Here is a 20,156-nt window from a genome sequence, read left to right as displayed (position 1 = left end):
GTCAAGAAACTAGAGGTCCTTTTCAATTTAAAGAAAAGTGTGTGAGCAATGCAGCTGCAGGGAAGATTAAAAATTCCAAATTGTTCAGAGGCAAGGATCTGAGCATTTTCCTAAAAGGGAGGAAAAATATGGGACTATATGACTAGGGAAATTGTGGAATTTTATTCTTGTTTTCAAAATGCAGAATAGATTGTGATTTTCCTCGACTATTTGGGGTTGGAGAGAGAAACCAAATAAAATATCATTTCCTGCCTTATGAGGCTGGGAATTTGTATTTCTGTTAGCCAGTGAAGGCAAGGAATTTTATTTTTCTATAGTTCCCACTTCTATCAATAAAACTCAGTACAAATGACAACCAAGGAACAACAGAAAATAAAATCAAAAGATTTTTCTTGACTCCAATAATCTTGGAAGACAAGTCAAGAAGAGGATCACTTACAGGAGACAACAGTTGTCAGTGTGTGTTCTTGGCAGTAAAGGTAGTAGTATGCTGTCCATTTATAGCCCCTAGAGCACAAGGAGAGAAAGAGATAGAGGGAGGGAGAGAGGGGAGAGAAATGGTGAAGCTTAGAGAAATGGGGAAATTAGGGCCATGAACTTAGGATTTCACTACCTGCTGAACTGCTGAATAGAGGAAAACAAAGGCATGGCTGAATAATGCACCCCTCCTCAAGATCTCCATGTGCTAATCTCCATGTCCTAAACCTGTGAACATGTTACCTTATATGGCAAAAGGGACTTTGCAGATGTGATTAAATTTAGAATCTTGAGATACGGAGATTATCCAGGATTAAACAGGTGGCCCTGATAATAATCACACGGGTCCTTATAAAAGGTCCTTATAAAAGGAAAGGAGGAGTCCGAATTCAGAGAGAAGGCCCTGTGATGATGGAAGTAGAGATTGGAGTGATGCAGCCACCAGCCAAGGAGCCAAGGGTTGCTGGCAGCCTCTAGAAGCTGGAAGAGGCAGAGAATGACTTTTCCACTGGAGCCTCTAGGAGCAATCAGCCTGGCTGACACCTTGACTTTAGACCAGTGAGATTGATTTTGGATTTCTGATCTCCAGAACCCTAAGATAACAAATTTGAATTTTCTTAAGCCACTGAGTTTGCGGTAGTTTGTTACAGCAGCAAAAGGAAACTAATACAAATGGCTACAGTGTTGCACATGAGAATTCAAACAAACCAGCCACATCCACCAGCAAACTACAACCGAATCCAGCCTGCCAGCATTCTTCCTATGGCCTGCAAGCTAAGAATGTTTTTCTGTATTTTTAAATGGTTGAAAAAAAATCAAAAGAAGAATAGTATTTAATCACATTTCATGACACATGAAGATGATATGAAATTCAAATTTCAATGTCCATAAATAAAGTTTCACTATGGCTGCTTTTGTGCTGCAATAGCAGAGTGGAGTAGCTGTGACAGAAACTGTATGTGGTGCCCTCATCACTTCCCACTGTTGGTCGGTACACTACGAACCACGGTGACACAGTTATATCTCAACAGCATTTTGGGTACCACTTGTATCACCGTGTTTTGGCATTATTATTATTTTTTAATTACAAGTGCATACCTAGCATGTCAAAACAAGAAAATAAAAGTGGATTTTGAATGTTGTGCTTTTAAGGCACAGTGGAGTGTAGATTACTTGGTCATCAATTTAGATGTCAAAACACTGTGTTTATTACACAATGACGCTGTAGCATGGCTAAAAGAATACGATATACATCGACATTACCAAACTAAGTGCTCATTACAATGTTCCCAGTTCACAGGAAAGCAACGGTTAGAAAAATTAGAAAGTTTAAAATAGAATATCTTACCATAGCAAAATGCTTCACAAAAATTAAAAATGAAAATGAGGTTGCTGCCAAAGTAAGTTTCTGAGTGGCTCATTTGTTAGCCAAGCAAGGAAAGCCATCTACTGATGGTGAGTTAATTAAATCGTGTTTGATTGCAGAAGCCAAAGAAATGTGTCCAGGGAAAATAAACTTTTTAAAGACTATTAGGCTTTCACCAAGAACAGCAGCTCAAAATGTTGAGGACATTGGAAGCAACATCAATAGTCATTTAAAAAACAGGGCAAATTATTTCAAGTGGTTTTCCTTGGCTCTTTATAAGTTGACAGATCTTAATAATACTCCTCAGTTGTTGTTATTTATTTGAAGAGTCAATGCTGAGTTTAAAGCGATGGAAGAATTGGCCTGTATGGATAATCTGTAGATGACGGCAAATGAGAATATTTTCAAAAAAGTCAAGAAACCACTAATTCAATACAACCTGAAGTAGAATCTGCTAAGATGCATTTCAAACATGTATGAAGGAGAAAAAGGCTTAGCTGGACAAATGTACAAAGCTTGCGAAAATGTAAGTTGTTTAAATCCTATAGTTATTTGTTATATATTATTGAACGGCAGGTACTTCACGGGGAAATATTTTAATCTATCTTGTGTTATTCAACCATTCGTGTCTACAGTGAACTTCATTCACTCTCATGGACTAAACCATTGTCAGTTTCATGAATTTTTGTCAGAAAAAGAGGCTGAATATTCTGACTTGCCCTACCAACAGCAGTTCAACAACTTAGCAGTTATAAGGTTTTTTTTGTTGTTTTGTTTGTTTGTTTTTGTATTTTTTGTTTTGTTTTTGTATTTTTATAGCTCGTGGCTGGGATTGAAAATTTTCTGAGCCAGAAGAATCACCCTCAACCACTATTATTGAACACTGAATGGAATTAGCTTTTGCTGTAGAGGTAATGATGTTACTTAATAAATTTAACCTAAAATTACAAGGCAAAATGCTGCTTACATGTGAAATTTATACCGCAGTGAAATCACTTCGATGACAACTGACATTTTTTGAACTACAAGTAACGTCTAGTTACTTAACTGCTTCCTGTGCTGTCAAATGTTAAAACAAAAAATCAAGATTTGCAGTCCCACACAAATTTTCAGTGGATATCTTTTCTGAGCTCAGATTACAGTTCCAGTGGTGATTTTTGGACTCTGATGCAAGTGCAAAGGAAATTTCTGTATTTCAAAAGCAATTTAACTGTGCAGTTGAGGAGCTTCCACCTAAACTTCAATTGGAAGTGATTATTCTGCAATGTAACAACATACTGAAAGGCAAATGTCAAGAGAAGAATCTGATAGAATTCTATAAGTGCCATCTAAGAGATGAATATGCTCAATTAAAACTCAGATGCATGTGGATTTTTTTTTTACATGCCTATGAAGCCAGTTCTCTTAAACTAGAATTGGATTCATAAGCATGTAACCTGTACAATTGCATAGGGCCCTGCTTTCAGAAGGACCTTGCATTTGACTTAATGCTCAATTGTCACCATTTTGCAATTCTTTTTTAAAAAATTTATTTATTTATCTGTCTATTTATTTTTGGCTGCTCTGGGTCTTAGTTGCGGCACGTGGGATCTTCGCTGCAGCATGTGGTACCTTTTAATTTTGGCATGTGGGCTCTTAGTTGCAGCATGCATGGGAGATCTAGTTCCCCGACCAGGGATGGAACCCAGGCCCCCTGCATTGGGAGCGTGGAGTCTTACCCACTGGACCACCAGGGAAGTCCGGAGGTGCCTGTGGATTGATATCAGTATATGGCAGTACTTATCTGTGTTAAGATTTTTCTCAAAGATGAAATACATAAAATCTTATTACAGATAAGCATTAATGGATAAATATTTGTAACAGATTTTTTATTAAGACCTTTATTAACAGGTGCTTGCAGTTTGTTAACTCTTGAAAAAATCAAGTTGTAAACTTTTATTACAGATTAAAAGTGAGGTTCTTAAAAATCTTGACCAATTGAAACAAGGTAAAAACCTTTAAAAATATATTGAAAACAAAAACAAAAACAGGAAAATTCCCTGGCGGTCCAGTGGTTAGGACTCTGCGCCTCCACTGCACTTCCAGGGCACGGGTTCCATCCCTGGTCCGGGAACTAAGATCCCACATGCTGCGCGGTGCGGCCAAAAAAAAAAAAAAAAAGTGTATTGAGATTGTAACTGATTTGATGATAGGAAACACTCACTTTGAACCCTAATTAAGTGAAATATTATCCTCTCCATAAAAGAATGCCATTCTTATTAGGAGATCTGTATTATGAAAAAAATTATACTCAATTATTATTATATTTTGTATTTCATTGATAAAACATTTGTGGAAATTTGTTTTCTCTCGTTATATAAGTACCTACATAATGTTCTTGATTTTTCCTCTTGGCTCTCAAAGCCTAAAATATTTACTCTCTAGCCCTTTACCCACCCCTGCGCTTGACTAAGCCACTTGAGGGAGGGAGACTATTTATAATTGATCACTATGCAACCAGTATGTAGCACAGTGCCTAACACACAGTAGAAGATCAATAAATACTATTATAAAGAACATAGAATCATAGGGATGACACTGGACTAAGATCTAAGGAGCAAACGCTATGATTCTTTAAGACTTGACATTTCTTTTCTACTTTATTAACTCATGTTCATTTGAGGGCTAGCAGATTGCTTCAAATTCCCATTGGTTTATATCTTGTGTATCTTGAACACTACACTTCTTCCAGCTAACCTGTCAATTTTCTGGTCACCAGCTCCTGCTTCCTTCAGTAAGTTCTCTGTTAAAAATCCACTATTTTGGTGTCATCACTTGAAGCTATCCAATGTAAACTGTCTCAATGTCCTTATTCTGGATTTCCCCAGGCTCTGGTCCTCCACAGAGAGCATTCTGGGAGAGTTTCTGGGTTGAGGAAGGAAGGGTGGAAGATGTTTCCTAAACCTGTGGCAAACGGGATCATTAAGATGCCTCTATTTGCAAATCACTTACATGATTAGGGTCTAGTATCCAAAAATATATAATGAACTCTCACAATTGAACAATATAATAATAACCCAATTAAAAATGGGCAAAGGATTGGAATAGACATTTCTCCAAAGAAGATAAGCATGTGAAAAGGTGCTCAGTATCATTAGCCATCAGAGAAAGGCAAATCAAAGTCACGGTGAGATACCACTTCACACTCACCAGGATGGCTGTAATAAAAAAGACAAAGATAATTATTGGTGAGGACGTGAAGAAATCAGAACCCCACATACATTGCTGGTGGTAAATGTAAAATGTAAAATAATAAACTTGCTTTGGAAAACACTCTTAGCAGTTCCTCAAAAAGTTAAGCATAAGGTTATCATATGACCCAGCAATTCCACTCTTAAGTCAACACCCAAGAGAACATATGTCCTCACAAAACATAAAAGCATAGAAACACATGTTCTCACAAAAACCTGGACACCAATGTCCATAGTAGCACTACTCTTTATACCACAAAAATGGAAACAACCCAATTGTCCACCAACTGACGAATGAATAAACACAATGTGGTATAGCCATACAACAGAATATTATTCAGTCATAAAAAGGAATGAAGTTCCTTTTTACCGATTCATTACTACTTTTTTACTGATTCATGGTACAACATGGTTGAACCTTGAAAACATAAGTGAAAGAAGCCAGATACCAACAGCCACATATTGTATGATTTCATTCATATGAAATGTCCAGAAGAGGCAAATCCAGAGAGAGAAAGTTAGATTAGTAGTTGCCAGTGGCTGGGAAAGAGGTGGGGAGAGTGACTGCTAAGGGATATGGGATTTCTTTTGGGGATGATGAAAATATTAGGTAGTGGTGATAGTTGCAAAACTTTGTGAATGTACTAAAACCCACTGAATTATACACTTTAAAAGGGTGAATTATGGGACTTCCCTGGTAGCGCAGTTGTTAAGAATCCACCTGCCAATGCAGGGGACACGAGTTCGAGCCCTGGCCCGGGAAGGTCCCACATGCCACGGAGCAACTAAGCCCATGTGCCACAACTACTGAGCCTGCGCTCTAGAGCCCATGAGCCACAACTACTGAGCTCGCGCGCCACGACTACTGAAGCCCTCGTGCCTAGAGCCCATGTTCTGCAACAAAGAGAAGCCACTGCAGTGAGAAGCCCATGCACCGCAACAGAGTAGCCCCTCTAGCTGCTAAAGAAAGCCTGTGTGTAGCAACGAAAACCCAACACAGCCAAAAAATAAATTAATTTTAAAAAAAGGGTGAATTATGTTATGTGAATTAGATCTCAATTTTTAACATTCCTCTACTTCATTAGGTACTCATCCTGAATACAGCCAATCAAAATCATATTTAGAGGCACACCTAAAATCTGTATCATGCATATAAAGTGTAAATTGTTCTTTCTTATATCTAGTCATATATATGTATATATGCATATACATACGTATACGTGTATAGAAATATAAATGAATAATTTAAATTATTAAGAGTGTCCCAAGTAAAGCAGTCCCAGAGAACTTAGGTCAGGTTCTGGGAGACTCAGGGTGTCCCCATGCATCTTAGCCTAATGGTACGGCCGGGAAGCTCACACAACTACTACGGGCACGTGACCAGCCTAGGTAGGGGAGAGTCGCGACGCGCGAGTGACGTCATTTATGCGCGACTCTTACTTTTGCCTTTTGTTTTCCTACTGCTGCTCTGAGCTATGCCTAAAGTAGTTTCCCGGTCCGTAGTCTGCTCCGACACCCGGGACCGGGAGGAGTATGACGACGGCGAGAAGCCCCTTCACGTCTACTACTGTTTATGCGGCCAGATGGTCCTGGTGCTGGGTGAGTAGTCTGCAAGGAGCGAAACTTCGGGTTCTCAAGGGCGCATTTCCTCTGGCTGTGATCTGGCAGCCGAGTCTATGCGAGGATTTCCTTCTTCATCAAAATCCTCCGTACCCATCCAGCCCCACTCCAGGGCAGCTTTTCGGTTTTCTGTTTAACCATGTGATTCTGTATCCAGACCTCTCTCAAAACTAAATTGCTCTTCCATAAAAAATATACTCACTCTCCTCCCGTTCTGCGTCTAGAAACTTTGTAACCTTTCTGCCGGATACAAGGATATTTTAACAGCTCTGATGTTACGTGAGAATAACCTCCTACCCGCATTGATCCTACATTCTCCTCCAGCTATAACCTCATTTCTTTGCTTCTTTTATAGCAAAACTTCTAAAAAGAATTACCTATATGGGCTGTCTCTGCATCCTCACTTCCCATTCCTTCTTGCCCTCACTTCAAGCAGGCTTTCCTTCTCACCTCACCATCCAAATCATATTTGTCAAAGTTACTAACGAACGTGTTACCAGTTACAGTGGTCAATTATCAGTGCTCATGTAAATCCCCTCTCAGTGGCATTTGACAGATGATCACTCCATCCTTCTTGAAACCCTTCATTTGCATCCAAGACGCCACACTTTACTGATTTTTCTCCTACCTTGATTTTCCCCCTTCTCAGTGTCTGGCTCCTTTTTCTGTCTCAGACTTTTAGGCATTGCACGGCCCTACGGCTCAGTCCTCTCATGTGTTCTCAATCTGTACTCACTCCTTAGGCGATCTCAACCATTCCCAAGCTTTAAATACCGTCTATATGCTGATGACTCCCAAATGTTCCTCTTTAACCTGCACCTCTTCTCAAACTCCAGCTGCCTACTCCGCGTCTCCATTTGGATGGCTAATGGACCTCTTAAAGAGACCGTGTTCTCACAACGTTGTAAATCAACTATACTTAAATACAATTTTTTAAAAATTAAAAAAAGAAAAGAGAGAGGGAGACCATGTTCAAAATTAACTTCATGATCTCCTACTTTCTGCTCTCCACTGTTCCTCTCAGACTTGCCTATCACAGTCAGTGGTACCACTCTTCACAGAGTATCTCAGAATCATTCTTGACTTCTTCATCCAGTCCATCAACAAATTCTGCAGGTGCTTCCTTGAAAATCTATCTAGAATCTACTTTTGACCACCTCCATTTCTCCAAGCCACCGCCATCCCTCACCTGGATTGCCACAGTAGTCTCTTGCTCACCACTCTTTGTCCCCAGAGTCCTGTTCCAAACCAGTGTTTTCCTGTAACGCCAAGAATAAGACCAAAGGCCATAACGAGACCCTGTGTGATCAGACCTCCAGCTATCTCTCAGATTTCATCTCCTAACACTCTTTCCCTTGCTCACTGCACTCCAGCTACAGTGGCCTTTTTGATTTTTCTCTGTCATGTCAAAATGTTCCTGCCTGCAGGGCCTTTGGGATTGGTATTTCTTCTGCCTCAAACCCTTTCCCCTCCATGCCCCCTTACTTCATTCAGGTCTCTGCTGAAATGTCACTTCCTTGGAGAACCCTTCCGTGACTACCTTATCTAAAATAGCACCCCTGTCACTCTTTCTCCTCTTACCGTGCCTGATTTTTCTGGGTAGCACTTATCACTATCTGGATCACTGTGCATCCTCTTAATATCCTGTCTAACTTTTTGTATTAGCACTTATCATTATCCAAGATCATGTTATATAATTATTAATTTGAAAATTTCTGCCTCCTCTGCTGGCCTGTAAACTTCATCAGGTCAGGGTCTTTGTCTGCTCGGTTCTTTGCTGAATCCTCAGCACAGTGTTCCAACTGTGTCTGGTACATAGAAGGCCCTCCCGTATTTACTGAGTAAATGAATTCCCTTTTGATCACTTAGAGATGGGTCTGAATTCTTGTTCTGCTTCCTGTTAAATGCGTGGCCGACCTCTTAGCCTTCCTAATCCTCAATTCCCTTACTTTTAAGCTAGGAATAGTAAATGTCTACTCCGGCAGGTCGTTGAGAAGAGTCACGAGCTGATGTGCAAACTGCCTCATGCTAACTCCCCTCTCCACCTCCTCCATGAATCTCCAATCACTCTGATCACTTGACTTCTCTGTCATCCTTTAGGTACTTAATTTGCATTGTATCAATTTTCCGTCTGCTTTATAACTGTACCTAATTTATTTCCTGTATGTTTTCATTGCTTTTGGATTAGAACTCCTCTAACTGGGATGGGTCATTCACATACCATATATATAATAGCATACCCACTCTCTCCTTTCCGAAGCACTTATCCAACTTTTCCAATCAATGCCTTCCTCATAGGCATTCCAGGACGCTTGATCGTCTCTTCTCATTCTAATGCATTATAGCACAAGCCAAGTGTACCAGGATCAGTAATACTCATAGAAAACTTGAATTGCAGTGTGGGAAGGACTTTTGAGATAATATAATCAAGTAAGGAGAAAGAGCCCTAGAGAGGAAGTGATTAGCCAGAGCTGGGGCTAAAATCCAGGTCTCCTGACACCAAGTCATTTTTAGTTGGAACATTCAATAATAGGCTTCAATAAGCATGATAATTATAGTAAAAATTACAGTGCTAAGGGCCCCACTGAAAGCTTCTGATTGCCTCAGGGTATTTTTCGGTGGCTCTCGTGACCAAATCTTTCTCCATTCCATCAGACTGTCAGTTGGAGAAATTGCCCATGAGGCCCCGGGATCGGTCCCGTGTGATTGATGCTGCCAAACACGCCCACAAGTTTTGTAACACAGAAGACGAGGAGACTATGTATCTTCGGAGGTAAGAGGTTGATGTTCTCTGTCTAGGATTTCCTGGTTGTCTTGGGGTCTAGTTCTGAGGAGTATAAATACCCCATCTAGTGTGGAACAGGTCATCCATTTGGGGCCCAATACTTTGACATTTGTGATGGGTCTCTAACTTCTGTTAATGCAGCCATATCTTTATTGTGCTTTGTTGAAGTGGTGCTGAGATGTGATTCTGTTGCCATTTGATAGCTGTAATTTGGGGTTTTTGCAGGCAGAATGAGTTCATTCAACCTGTAATCTCCAGCACACCAGGTGCCGGGCACTGAGCTAGGGACTGGATCTGCAAAGATAAATAAGGCACTGTCCTTACCATTAAAGAGCTCATGGCTCAGTGAGGGAACAGATTACCTATTGTGATATGATAAAATACTGGTGTGGTGAACAGAAGCCTATGGGAAAACAGACAGCAGCAGATCATCTTGCCTGAATGGTGGTCAAGAAAGACACCAGAAGATGGTGGCATTTGTGTTTGGCCTTGAACTAGGATTTCACCAAGTAGATGGAGGAGCATTCCAGGTGGAGGGACTCTGGAAGCATTAAAAGCATCAAATATGGTGTGCCTGGGAAATTTAAGTAGTCCCTTGTGGCTAGAGCCTAAGTTACTTTACAGGAGGGGGTTCATGCATCCTGGGGTGAGGACAGAGTAGAATGCTAAAGTAGACAAGTTTGGACTTTATCTTTAGGCAATAGCCATCTTCTTTTTTTAAGTAGAGGAGTGACATGGTTAGATCTGTTTTAGATTTGGGAGTCCTTGGTGTATATGGGGAATTGAAACCTGGGAAGGGATACAATTACATGGAAAGTGTGTGGAGCAAGAAGAGAGGATTGAAGGCATAATCCTGGGAAACACTGATGTTTGAAAAGCAGACAAAATAATTGGAACATAACCAGGAGAACCTGGTGATGTGGAAAACAGAAGAGGAGAGAATTTCAAGAAGTGAGGGAAGGGGGTGGTCATCAACAGATGCCAAATGCCACAGAGAGGTCATCCTGCTCTAAGTCCATTCATTCATTCAGCAAATATTTCATTTATTGAGCTCCTACTGTGTACCAGGTACTGTACTAAAAGTCTGGGATATACTAGTATATTAGTTTGTTAGGGCTGCTATAACAGAGTACCATAAACTAGGTGGCTTAAAACAACAGAAATGAATTGTCTCACAGTTCTAGAGGCTGGAATCTGAGATTACTGTGTCGGTAGGGCCATGCTCTCTCTGAAGGTTCTAGGGGAGGAGCCTTCCTTGCCCCTTCCTAGCTTCTGGTGTTTGCCGGCAGTCCTTGACATTTCTTGACTTGTAGATGCATCACTCTAGTCTCTGTCTGCAACATTGTATGGCTTTTCCCCTGTGTTTCTGTCTCTGTTTCTTCTCTTCTTATAAGGACGCCAGTTATATTAAATTAAGGGAACATTCTGCTCATCTCTGTGACCTCATCTTAACTAGTTATATCTGCAATGACCCTCTTTTCAAATAAGGTCACACTCTGAGGTTCCTGGAAGGACATAACTTTTTAAGGGACACTATCCAAACCAGTACAACCAGTAAACAAGCAAAGAACCTTGCCCGTACAGAGCTTATATTCTAGTGTTGAACCAGAAAAAGCTACAGGCTGACATCTAGCTATGTTTATTTAAGAAACCAAACTGTTATCAGCCCACGCTAATGAAAACAGTTAGAAACTATTGCTAGGCGACATTCAGTACCAAATCAGGCACCACTGTGACAACTGGGCTTCTAGAATTATGTAGTTGAAGAGAAAATTGCTTATATACAGGATACAAGTGGGGACACAGATTATAAAACATACGAAATTCACAAAGGAAGGCCCTCCAGGTAACATTGGGGAAGTCCTCCGTTGTGGTATATAGGAAGGTTTATAAATAACATGCCCTGTCTAAAGCTAATCCATTCTCTTGTGTTTTTTCTCCCTCTATTAACCTTTATTTAGGTTTCTGATTTTGAAAATTCTCAACTGACTGTCTTTAGGATTGCTAAAATATTTATTACATGTATCATAATTATATATAACAGTTCTAGATAATATGTATTAAATGTATATATATTAGTTAATACAGAAAGTAATCTAACAACACAACTAGGCCACAGGCTCCTATGGCACTATAAGGCAGATGCCCTCACCTGTAGGCCAGAAAACTGGGAGGCCCCAGGCTGAAGTGGCAACCCTGGGATCCAGTCAGCCTGATCCTGGAAGTGAGCCAGCTTTGGGCCCAGCCTTAGTGCCGGGTATTGCACAGGCCAGTGGCCTCTGGCCCAGTGACTCTGTTGGGCCACAGAGCTCTCAGAGTTTACCCACAAGGCATGGTAGACTTCCCCCTTGGTTGACATAGTTCCTGCTCTAATCATGAACAGTCTTTCCAAGGGCCCACTTTAGCATGCTCCTTTCTTAGCAGGGGTGAAATTTCAGTCTGATCTTACCCCTCCTGTTCTTTAGCCAGATGAGTGTGGGAGCCCCAGTTACTGAAAATATGGCAGTCTGCCTAATGCATGCCCTGGAGCCTGTCACCTTCCACCTCCCCAAGTCTTCCATTCTAAAGTACCTCTCCTTTGACTCTGTTGTTCCCTGCTACCTTCCCTCCCTCATCCATTGCTTCCCCAGTTGCCCATCCAGTGGGTGCTTTTCTATCTGGATCTTTGTTGACCATGCCTCCCTTGATGCTGTCTCCTTCCTTGACTTCTGTGAAACTACTCTTGTGATTCTCCTTCTACTTCTTTGGCTTTCTCAGTCTTCTGGATTCTTCTTCCTGCCCCTTAAATGTTGGCATTCCCCAGGGTTCTGACCTTGATTTTATCCCCTCTCTCTCTATACTCTCCTTGGCCATTCTCACCACCTCTCATGGCATCAGTTACGCTTATATGCTGATGACTCACAAAATCTAGATCTGCCTCCGTGTCTCTCTTGTGCCCAGAACTGTATATCTAACTACCTGTTCTACCTCTTCACCTGATGTTTTACCTCAGATACAGAATGACTAAAGCCAAACTCATTTCTCTAACTTGGGAAAGTCCCACAGATTGGTTCACTCAGCACCACTCCAACACTCTTCTATTTTACCTGCCTATATACCAGTGTCTGTAAAGATAGGGTACATATTCCAGCTTCTCCCCACTCCAAAAACCCCCTAAGATTCTGAAGGTGACTTAGCTTTTGCCAAGTAAAATGGACAGAAGTAGAAGTTGTTGGGTGGGGCTTCCAAGGAAAGTCCTTTTTACTCTTCTCATTCCTTCCTGCTTTTTGGAAAACGGGCGTGATAATTGGAGCACCAGCAGCCATCCTGGGACTGGAAAGGGAAGGCCACAAGGATTGCAGAGTTTTTGCCATGCTATCCTTGAGTCTCAACCATTACCAGGAACCGCCTTCCTCTACACTTATTTTACGTGAGAAGAAACTCTTGTGTTGAAGCCACTGCAGTCAGGTCTCTGAAGGTGTCAGCTAAACACAATTCCTTCTTTTTCCTCCTCCTACGATGACATCACCATTCACGCAGTGGCCCGGGGCAGAAATCTGGGAGCCAGTCCTGTCTTTGTCTCATCCATCCCTGCCCCCCACCATCCCCTGCACACATCCAGTCACTCACCATGTACTGTCGATTCTACCTTCTAGTCTGTCTTGTGGCTGCCTCCTCCTGTTCAGCCCTGCCACACTGCCATCATTCTGGTACCCAGCATCACTTGCTTGGGCTATCGAAGTGTCCTCTTACCTCCCCCCACCCCCCGCTCTCCTCCAGTCTATCGTCTACTGCCTGAATGATCTCACATGCACGTTATGTCAGTTTCCTGCTTCAAATCTTTCAGTGACTCTTCATCACCTACAGCAGTGCCTTTCAAACGTTTTTAAACAATGAATCCTTTCTTCAAATGAAATTTTTACCAGAAGTATAAATAAGCAAGAAGCTTCTCTGATTGGGGAAGAGTTGAGCCCAACCCATTAAGGACTTCTCCCCTTTCTCCTATCCGATTTCATTTAGGGATCATTGTGGAGTGCAATTTAAAAAATCCTGGCTAGCAGGATAAAATCCAAGTCTGAAGGCTCTCTATGATCTGGCCCTAGCCTACCTGTTCATCCTCATCTCCTGGTATTCCTATGGTTTTTTTTTGTTGTTGTTGTTTGTTTTTTTGAACAGCAAGCATTGATCATCTCATATAGTTTCTGTGGGTCAGGAATTTAAGAACAGCTTAGCTGGATGGTTCTCGTCTCTCATGAGGCTGTGGTTAAGAGGTCGACCATGGGTGCAGTCATTTGAAGTCTTAATTAGGGCTGGAGGTTCCACTTCCAAGGTGGTTCACTCACATGGTTGGCAGCTGAGTGCTAACTGTTGGGAAGAAGCATTAGTTCTTTAGAACAAGGATCTTCCATAGGGCTGCTTGAGTATCCTCGTGACATGGCAGCTGGCTTCCCACAGTGTGAGTAATCCAAGAGAGAGCGAGTTGGAAGCTATAATGTCTTTTATGACCAAGACTCAGAAGTTACACACCATCATTTCTTCAATGTCTTATTGGTGTCACAGGTCAGCTGTGTTCATTGTGGGAGGGCATTATACAAGGATTATTGACATTATTATGTCAATACCAGGGGGCGAGAATCATTGGGGCCATCTTAGATGCTGCTACCACAACCAGGGAGAATGTTTTATTTTGTCTTTGGCCTTTCCTATCTCACATATTCCTAGAGATTAAGGACAAGAAAGAAAATCAAGGTCCATTAAGTCCAAATATCTAGCTCATATTAATCACTTCTTTATAATTGTACCACTTAAAACCCTTGTCTTATTTGTATTAGAGTCTCAATATCTCAGGAAGATGAACTTTTTTTCTTTTTTGACTGTGCCATGCGGCTTGCGGGATCTTAGTTCCCCGACAGGGATTGAACCCGTGCCCTCTGCAGTGGAAGCATGGAGTCCCAACCACTGGACTGCCATCTTTCATTTAGTGTATTTTCAAGGCTCATCCATGTGTAGAATGACTCAATAAATCATTCTTTCTTTTTTTTTTTTTTTTTTTGGCTGCGTTGGGTCTTCGTTGCTGCGCGTGGGCTTTCTCTAGTTGCAGCCAGTGGGGGCTACTCTTCGTTGCGGTGTGCGTGCTTCTCATTGCGGTGGCTTCTCTTGTTGCAGAGCATAGGCTCTAGGCTCGTGGGCTCAGTAGTTGTGACACACGGGCTTAGTTGCTTCACGGCATGTGGGATCTTCCTGGACCAGGGCTCGAACCCGTGTCCCCTGCATTGGCAGGCAGATTCTTAACCACTGCGCCACTAGGGAAGTCCTGTGTTTTTGTTTTTTTTAAACTAACTTTTTAAAGTATTATGGCTAATGCTGCTGTAAACATTTGTGTACAAGTTTTTGTGTGAACATGCTTTTGGTTCTCATGGGTGGATATGTATGAGTTGCTGGATCATATGGTAACTCTGTGTTTAACCTTTTGAGGACCTGGAAGAGTGGTTTCAAAAGCAGTTGCACCATTTTACATTCTTGCCAGTAGTGTATGAGGGTTCCTGTTTCTCCACATCCTGGCCAATAATTGTTATTGTCTGCCTTTTTGATATAGCTATCCTAGTGTGTATGAGATGGTATCATTGTGGTTTTGATTTGCATTTCCCTGATGGCTAACGATGTTGAGCTTTTCACGTCCTTATTGGTCATTTATGTATCTTCCTTGGAGAAATGTCTAGTCAAATTCTTTGTCCATTTTTGGGCTTCCCTGGTGGCACAGTGGTTAAGAACCTGCCTGCCAATGCAGGGGACATGGGTTCGAGCCCTGGTCCGGGAAGATCCCACATGCCGCAGAACAACTAAGCCCATGCACCACAACTACTGAGCCTGTGCTCTAGAGCCCGCGAGCCACAACTACTGAGCCCACGTGCCACAACTACTGAAGCCCACGCGCCTAGAGCCCATGCTCCGCAACAAGGGAAGCCACTGCAATGAGAAGCCCGCGCACTGCAATGAAGAGTAGGCCCCACTTGCCGCAACTAGAGAAAGCCCACGCACAGCTACAAAGACCCAACACAGCCAAAAATAAATAAATAAAATAAATAAATTTTTAAAAAATTCTTTGTCCATTTTTTAAATGGAGTATTTGTGTTTTTTATTGTTGTAAGAATTTTTTATTATGGATACTAGTCCCTTATCAGATATATGATTTACAAATATTTTTTCCCATTCTGTGGGTTGCCTTTTCACTTTCTTGATGGTATTCCTGGTTTTCATTTTAATTGTCCCATTTATCTATTTTTTCTTTGATTGCTTGTGCTGTAGGTGTCATATTTTTAAAACCATTGCCTGATCTAAGGTCTTGAAGATTTATACTTATGTATTCTAACAGTTTTATAGGTTTGGTTGTTACCTTTTTTTTTTTTTGCTGCACCTTGGTATGTGGGATCTTAGTTCCCTGACCAGGGATTGAACCCACACCCCCTGCACTGGAAGCGCAGAGTCTTAACCATTGGACCACCAGGGAAGTCCCAGTTCTTACCTTTAAGTCTTTCATCCATTTTGAGTTAATTTTTAAATTTTTTGTTTATTTATTTTTTGGCCATGCCACACAGCTTGTGGGATCTTAGTTCCCTGACCAGGGATCAAACCTGGGCCCCCTGCAGTGGAAAAATGCAGAGTCCTAACCACTGGACCACCAGGGAACTCCCCATTTTGAGTTAATTTTTGTACATAGTGTGAGGTAGGGATCTAAATTAATCCTTTTGTGTGTGGATATACAGTTATCCTGGTACTATTTATTGAAAGACTATTCTTTCCCCCATTGAATGGTCTTGGCACCACTGAAAATAAATTAACCATATATGTATCGGTTTATTGTGGACTCTCAGTTCTGTTCCATTGACCTATATGTCTGTCCTTATGCCAGTACCACCCTGTCTTGATTACTGTGGCTTTGTGTTAAGTTTTGAAATTATGTGCGAGTCCGCCAACTTTGTTCTTCTTCAAGACTGTTTTGTCTATTCTGGATTCCTTACAATTCCATGTGAATTTTAGGATCAGCTTGTCAATTTCTGCAAAAAAGCCAGCTGGGATTTTGATAGGGATTGTGTTGAAGTTGTAGATTCATTTGGAAAGTATTGCCATCTTAACAATATTAAGTCTTCAATCCATGAACATGAAGTGTCATTCCATTTACTTAGGTCTTTAATTTCTTTCAGCAATGTTTTGTAGTTTTCAGTGCACAAGTTATGCACTTCCTTTGTTAAATTTATTCCTAAGTATTTTATTCTTTTTGATGCTATTGTAACTGGACTTGTTTTCTTAACTTCGTTTTTGGATTGTTCATTTCTAGTGTATAAGACTACCATTAATTTGTGATTATTGATCTTATATCCTGCAGCTTTGCTAAACTTGTTTATTAGTCCTAATAGTGTGTGTGTATGCTTTAGGGTTTCTATGTATAAGATTATATCATCTGCAAATAGAGATGGTTTTACTTTTTCCCTTCCAATCTGCATGCTTTTTATTTCTTTTTCTTGCCAAATTGCCCTGGCTAGAACTTCCAGTACAGTGTTGAATAGAAGTGTTGAGAGGATATCCTTGTCTTCTTCCTGATCTTAGAGGGAAAGGTTTCAGTTTTTCACCATTAAATATGATGTTAGTTTATGTGGCTTAGTAGATGTGAATTTTTCATAGATGCCCCTTTTAAGGTAGAGGAAGTTCCCTTCTATTTCTAGTGTATTGAAGGGGCTTTGAATTTTGTCAGATGCTTTTTATGCATCTGTTAAGATGATCATGTGTGTTTTCTCTTTTATTCTATTATTATAGTGTATCGCATTGATTGATCTTTTTTTGTATGTTGCACCCATCTTGCATTCCTGGGATAAATTCCACTTGGCCATGTGGTGTAAACCTTCTTTATATGTTGCTTGATTCAGTTTTGCCTGTATTTTTTTAAAATTTTATTTATTTATTTTATTTTTGGCTGTGTTGGGTCTTCGTTGCTGTGTGCAGGCTTTCTCTAGTTGCGTCAAGTGGGGGCTACTCTTCGTTGCGGTGCACGGGCTTCTCATTGTGGTGGCTTCTCTTGTTGCGGAGCACAGGCTGTAGGCGTGCAGGCTCAGTAGTTGTGGCACATGGGCTCAGTAGTTGTGGCTCGCGGGCTTAGTTGCTCTGCGGCATGTGGTATCTTCCCGGACCAGGGCTCGAACATGTGTCTCCTGCATTGGCAGGCGGATTCTTAACCACTGCGCCACCAGGGAAGCCCCTGTATTTATTTTTTGTTTTGAGGATTTTTGTCTGTATATTCTTAAACAATATTGATCTCTAGTTTGTTGTTTTTGTTGTTCTTGTGATATCTTTGGCTGGTATTGAGGTAATACTGGCCTCATAGGATGAGTTGGGAAGTGTTTCTTCCTCTTTTGAAGTTTGTGAAGCATTGGTATTAATTCTTCTTTGAACTTTTGGTAGAATTCCCCAGTGAAGCCACTGGTCCTGGACTTTTCATTGTGCAAAGTTTTTTGATTACTAATTCAATCTCTTTATGCTTGTTATAGTCTATTCACATTTTCTATTTCTTTTCCGGTGAGTTTTGGTAGTTTGTGTTATTCTATCATTCTAGGAATTTGTCCTTTTCATCTAGGTTATCTAGTTTGTTGGTACATAGTTGTTCATAGTATAATCTTAGAATCTTTTTTATGTCTGTAAGATCAGTAGTACTCCCTTGATTTTTTTAGGTCCCAAGAACATTAGACTATTTGTAATTCTGTGAATATGCTGTACTGTTTTGCCTTTTGCACATAGTTCTCCCTCTGCCTGAAATACTGTTTTCTATCAGGACTGTTGACTTAAACATCACACCTGCATGAAGCCTTCCATGACTGACTCAGACGGACTTGGTGCTCCCACCTCTGTGTTCCCATTACACCATATACATTCCTCCATTTAAGAACTTACCCATGGTTATAATTTTCCTCACTAAACTGAAATTCTTATAAGAATTCATTTAGTCAGTATTTATTGCAGTATTATGCTTAGCTCTGGGGATAGTGTGTGAGACAGGCATGGTCTCCACTGACCTCTGATCTCATGGACCTTGCAGTCTAGTGGGATGACAGAAAAATAAAGTAATTATGATTATGGTAAGTCATATGAATGAAACAAAGGGCTCATACAGAATCACATGAAAACCTCTTCAAAAAGGTGTTCAGGGAACGCCTCTATGTCTAGGTGATAGTTGAACTGAGACCAAAAAAGATGAGAATGCGACAGGCTTGGCAAAGTGGTGAGAAGAGCATTCCGTGCAGAGAGAAGAGTGTGTGTGAAAGTTCAGAGGTGGGAAAGCACTTGTTTGTTCCAAGAACAAAAGAAGGCTGGTGCGAGAGTGGACAGTGAGGTAGGGAGGGAATGTAGGAGATGAGGCTGGGCCCCATTCTCTGCTCAGTCAGTGCCTAGAAGGCCATGGTAAGGAGTTTGCATTTTATTCTAGCTGTCTTGGGAAGCCACTCTTGCCTCTATTTAGATAATGATTTAGAGTGAGATGGTAATGGAAGAAAGTTCTAGAATAAGCGATCAGAATTTTTATTTTAGATATGAATTTAGAGTGGAGAAGGCCTAACTATCATACACACGATTGATTTGACCACACAGAAATCTAAAATTTCCACGGGGGGAAAAAGTCAAAGACAAATGTCAAACTGGGGAAGAAATATTTGCAAGGCCCCTTAACGTTTGCAAGTCTCCATAATATAAAATAAAAAGACAACTCAATACACCAAAAATATGAACTGACAGTTCACAGAAAAGAAAATACAAATGCCTCTTAAATATATGAAAAGATGCCTGACTTCGCTGTTTAAAAAAAGAAATGCAAATTATGAGATCACATTTTTCACGTGCCAGATTGGCAATAATACATTTTAATAACATACTGTGTCGGTGAGACTGTAAGGAAACAGGAAGTCTCACATTGGTGGTGGGGGTATAAATTGCTTCAACTTCTCTAGAGAGTGATTTGGCTGTATCTATCAGAATTTAAAGTGGATACACTCTACGAGTTTATCCAGCAGGTAAAAGACATTTTGCTTCATCCATACAAATGGATGGAATGTGGCCCTTAAAGAGAATGAAGCAACTCTTTATCAGTTGATGGAGAAGGATCACATATATTTTTTGAGCAAGATTTTTAAGTGTGACAGAAAGATAGACAAGATGAAAAGGCAGAGGGCTATGTACCAGATGAAGGAACAAGATAAAACCCTAGAAAAACAACTAAATGAAATGGAGATAGGCAATCTTCCAGAAAGAGAATTCAGAAAGATGATAGTGAAGATGATCCAGGACCTCGGAAAAAGAATGGAGGTAAAGACCGAGAAGATGCAAGAAATATTTAACAAAGACCTAGAAGAATTAAAGAACAAACAAACAGAGATGAACATACAGTAACTGAAATGAAAACTACACTAGAAGGTATCAACAGCAGAATAACTGAGGCAGAAGAACGGATAAGTGACCTGGAAGACAGAATGGTGGAATTCACTGCTGAGGAACAGAATAAAGAAACAAAGAATGAAAAGAAATGAAGACAGCCTAAGAGACCTCTGGGACAACATTAAACGCAACAACACTCGCATTATAGGGGTCCCAGAAGGAGAAGAGAGAGAGAAAGGACCCGAGAAGATATTTGAAGGGATTATAGTCAAAAACTTCCCTAACA

At 40.8% G+C, this 20,156-nt stretch overlaps 1 protein-coding gene across 8 annotated transcripts in view; it reads left to right on the top strand.

Annotated features, from left to right (window-relative positions):
- The first annotated feature begins 1,360 nt into the window (after nt 1-1,360).
- STEEP1 (STING1 ER exit protein 1) overlaps nt 1,361-20,156 on the top strand; it is a 95,626-nt gene continuing 76,830 nt past the window's right edge. For 7 of the 8 annotated variants that reach the window (XR_014239589.1, XR_014239590.1, XR_014239591.1 and 4 more), the window contains exons 1-2: nt 1,362-6,672; nt 9,349-9,466. Coding sequence is in view for 2 of the 8 variants with exons in the window: in XM_082377546.1 (XP_082233672.1) it covers nt 6,549-6,672; nt 9,349-9,466 (242 nt within the window). In the remaining 6 variants the exon portion in view is untranslated. Of the gene's footprint in view, nt 6,673-9,348; nt 9,467-20,156 lie in introns of all 8 variants that reach the window. The other variant, XM_082377547.1, reaches the window with a different exon arrangement.

Source organism: Balaenoptera borealis, assembly GCF_965194805.1.
Source record: "Balaenoptera borealis genome assembly, chromosome: X".
NCBI lineage: Eukaryota > Metazoa > Chordata > Mammalia > Artiodactyla > Balaenopteridae > Balaenoptera > Balaenoptera borealis.
This window is presented reverse-complemented; position numbering and strand designations above follow the sequence as displayed.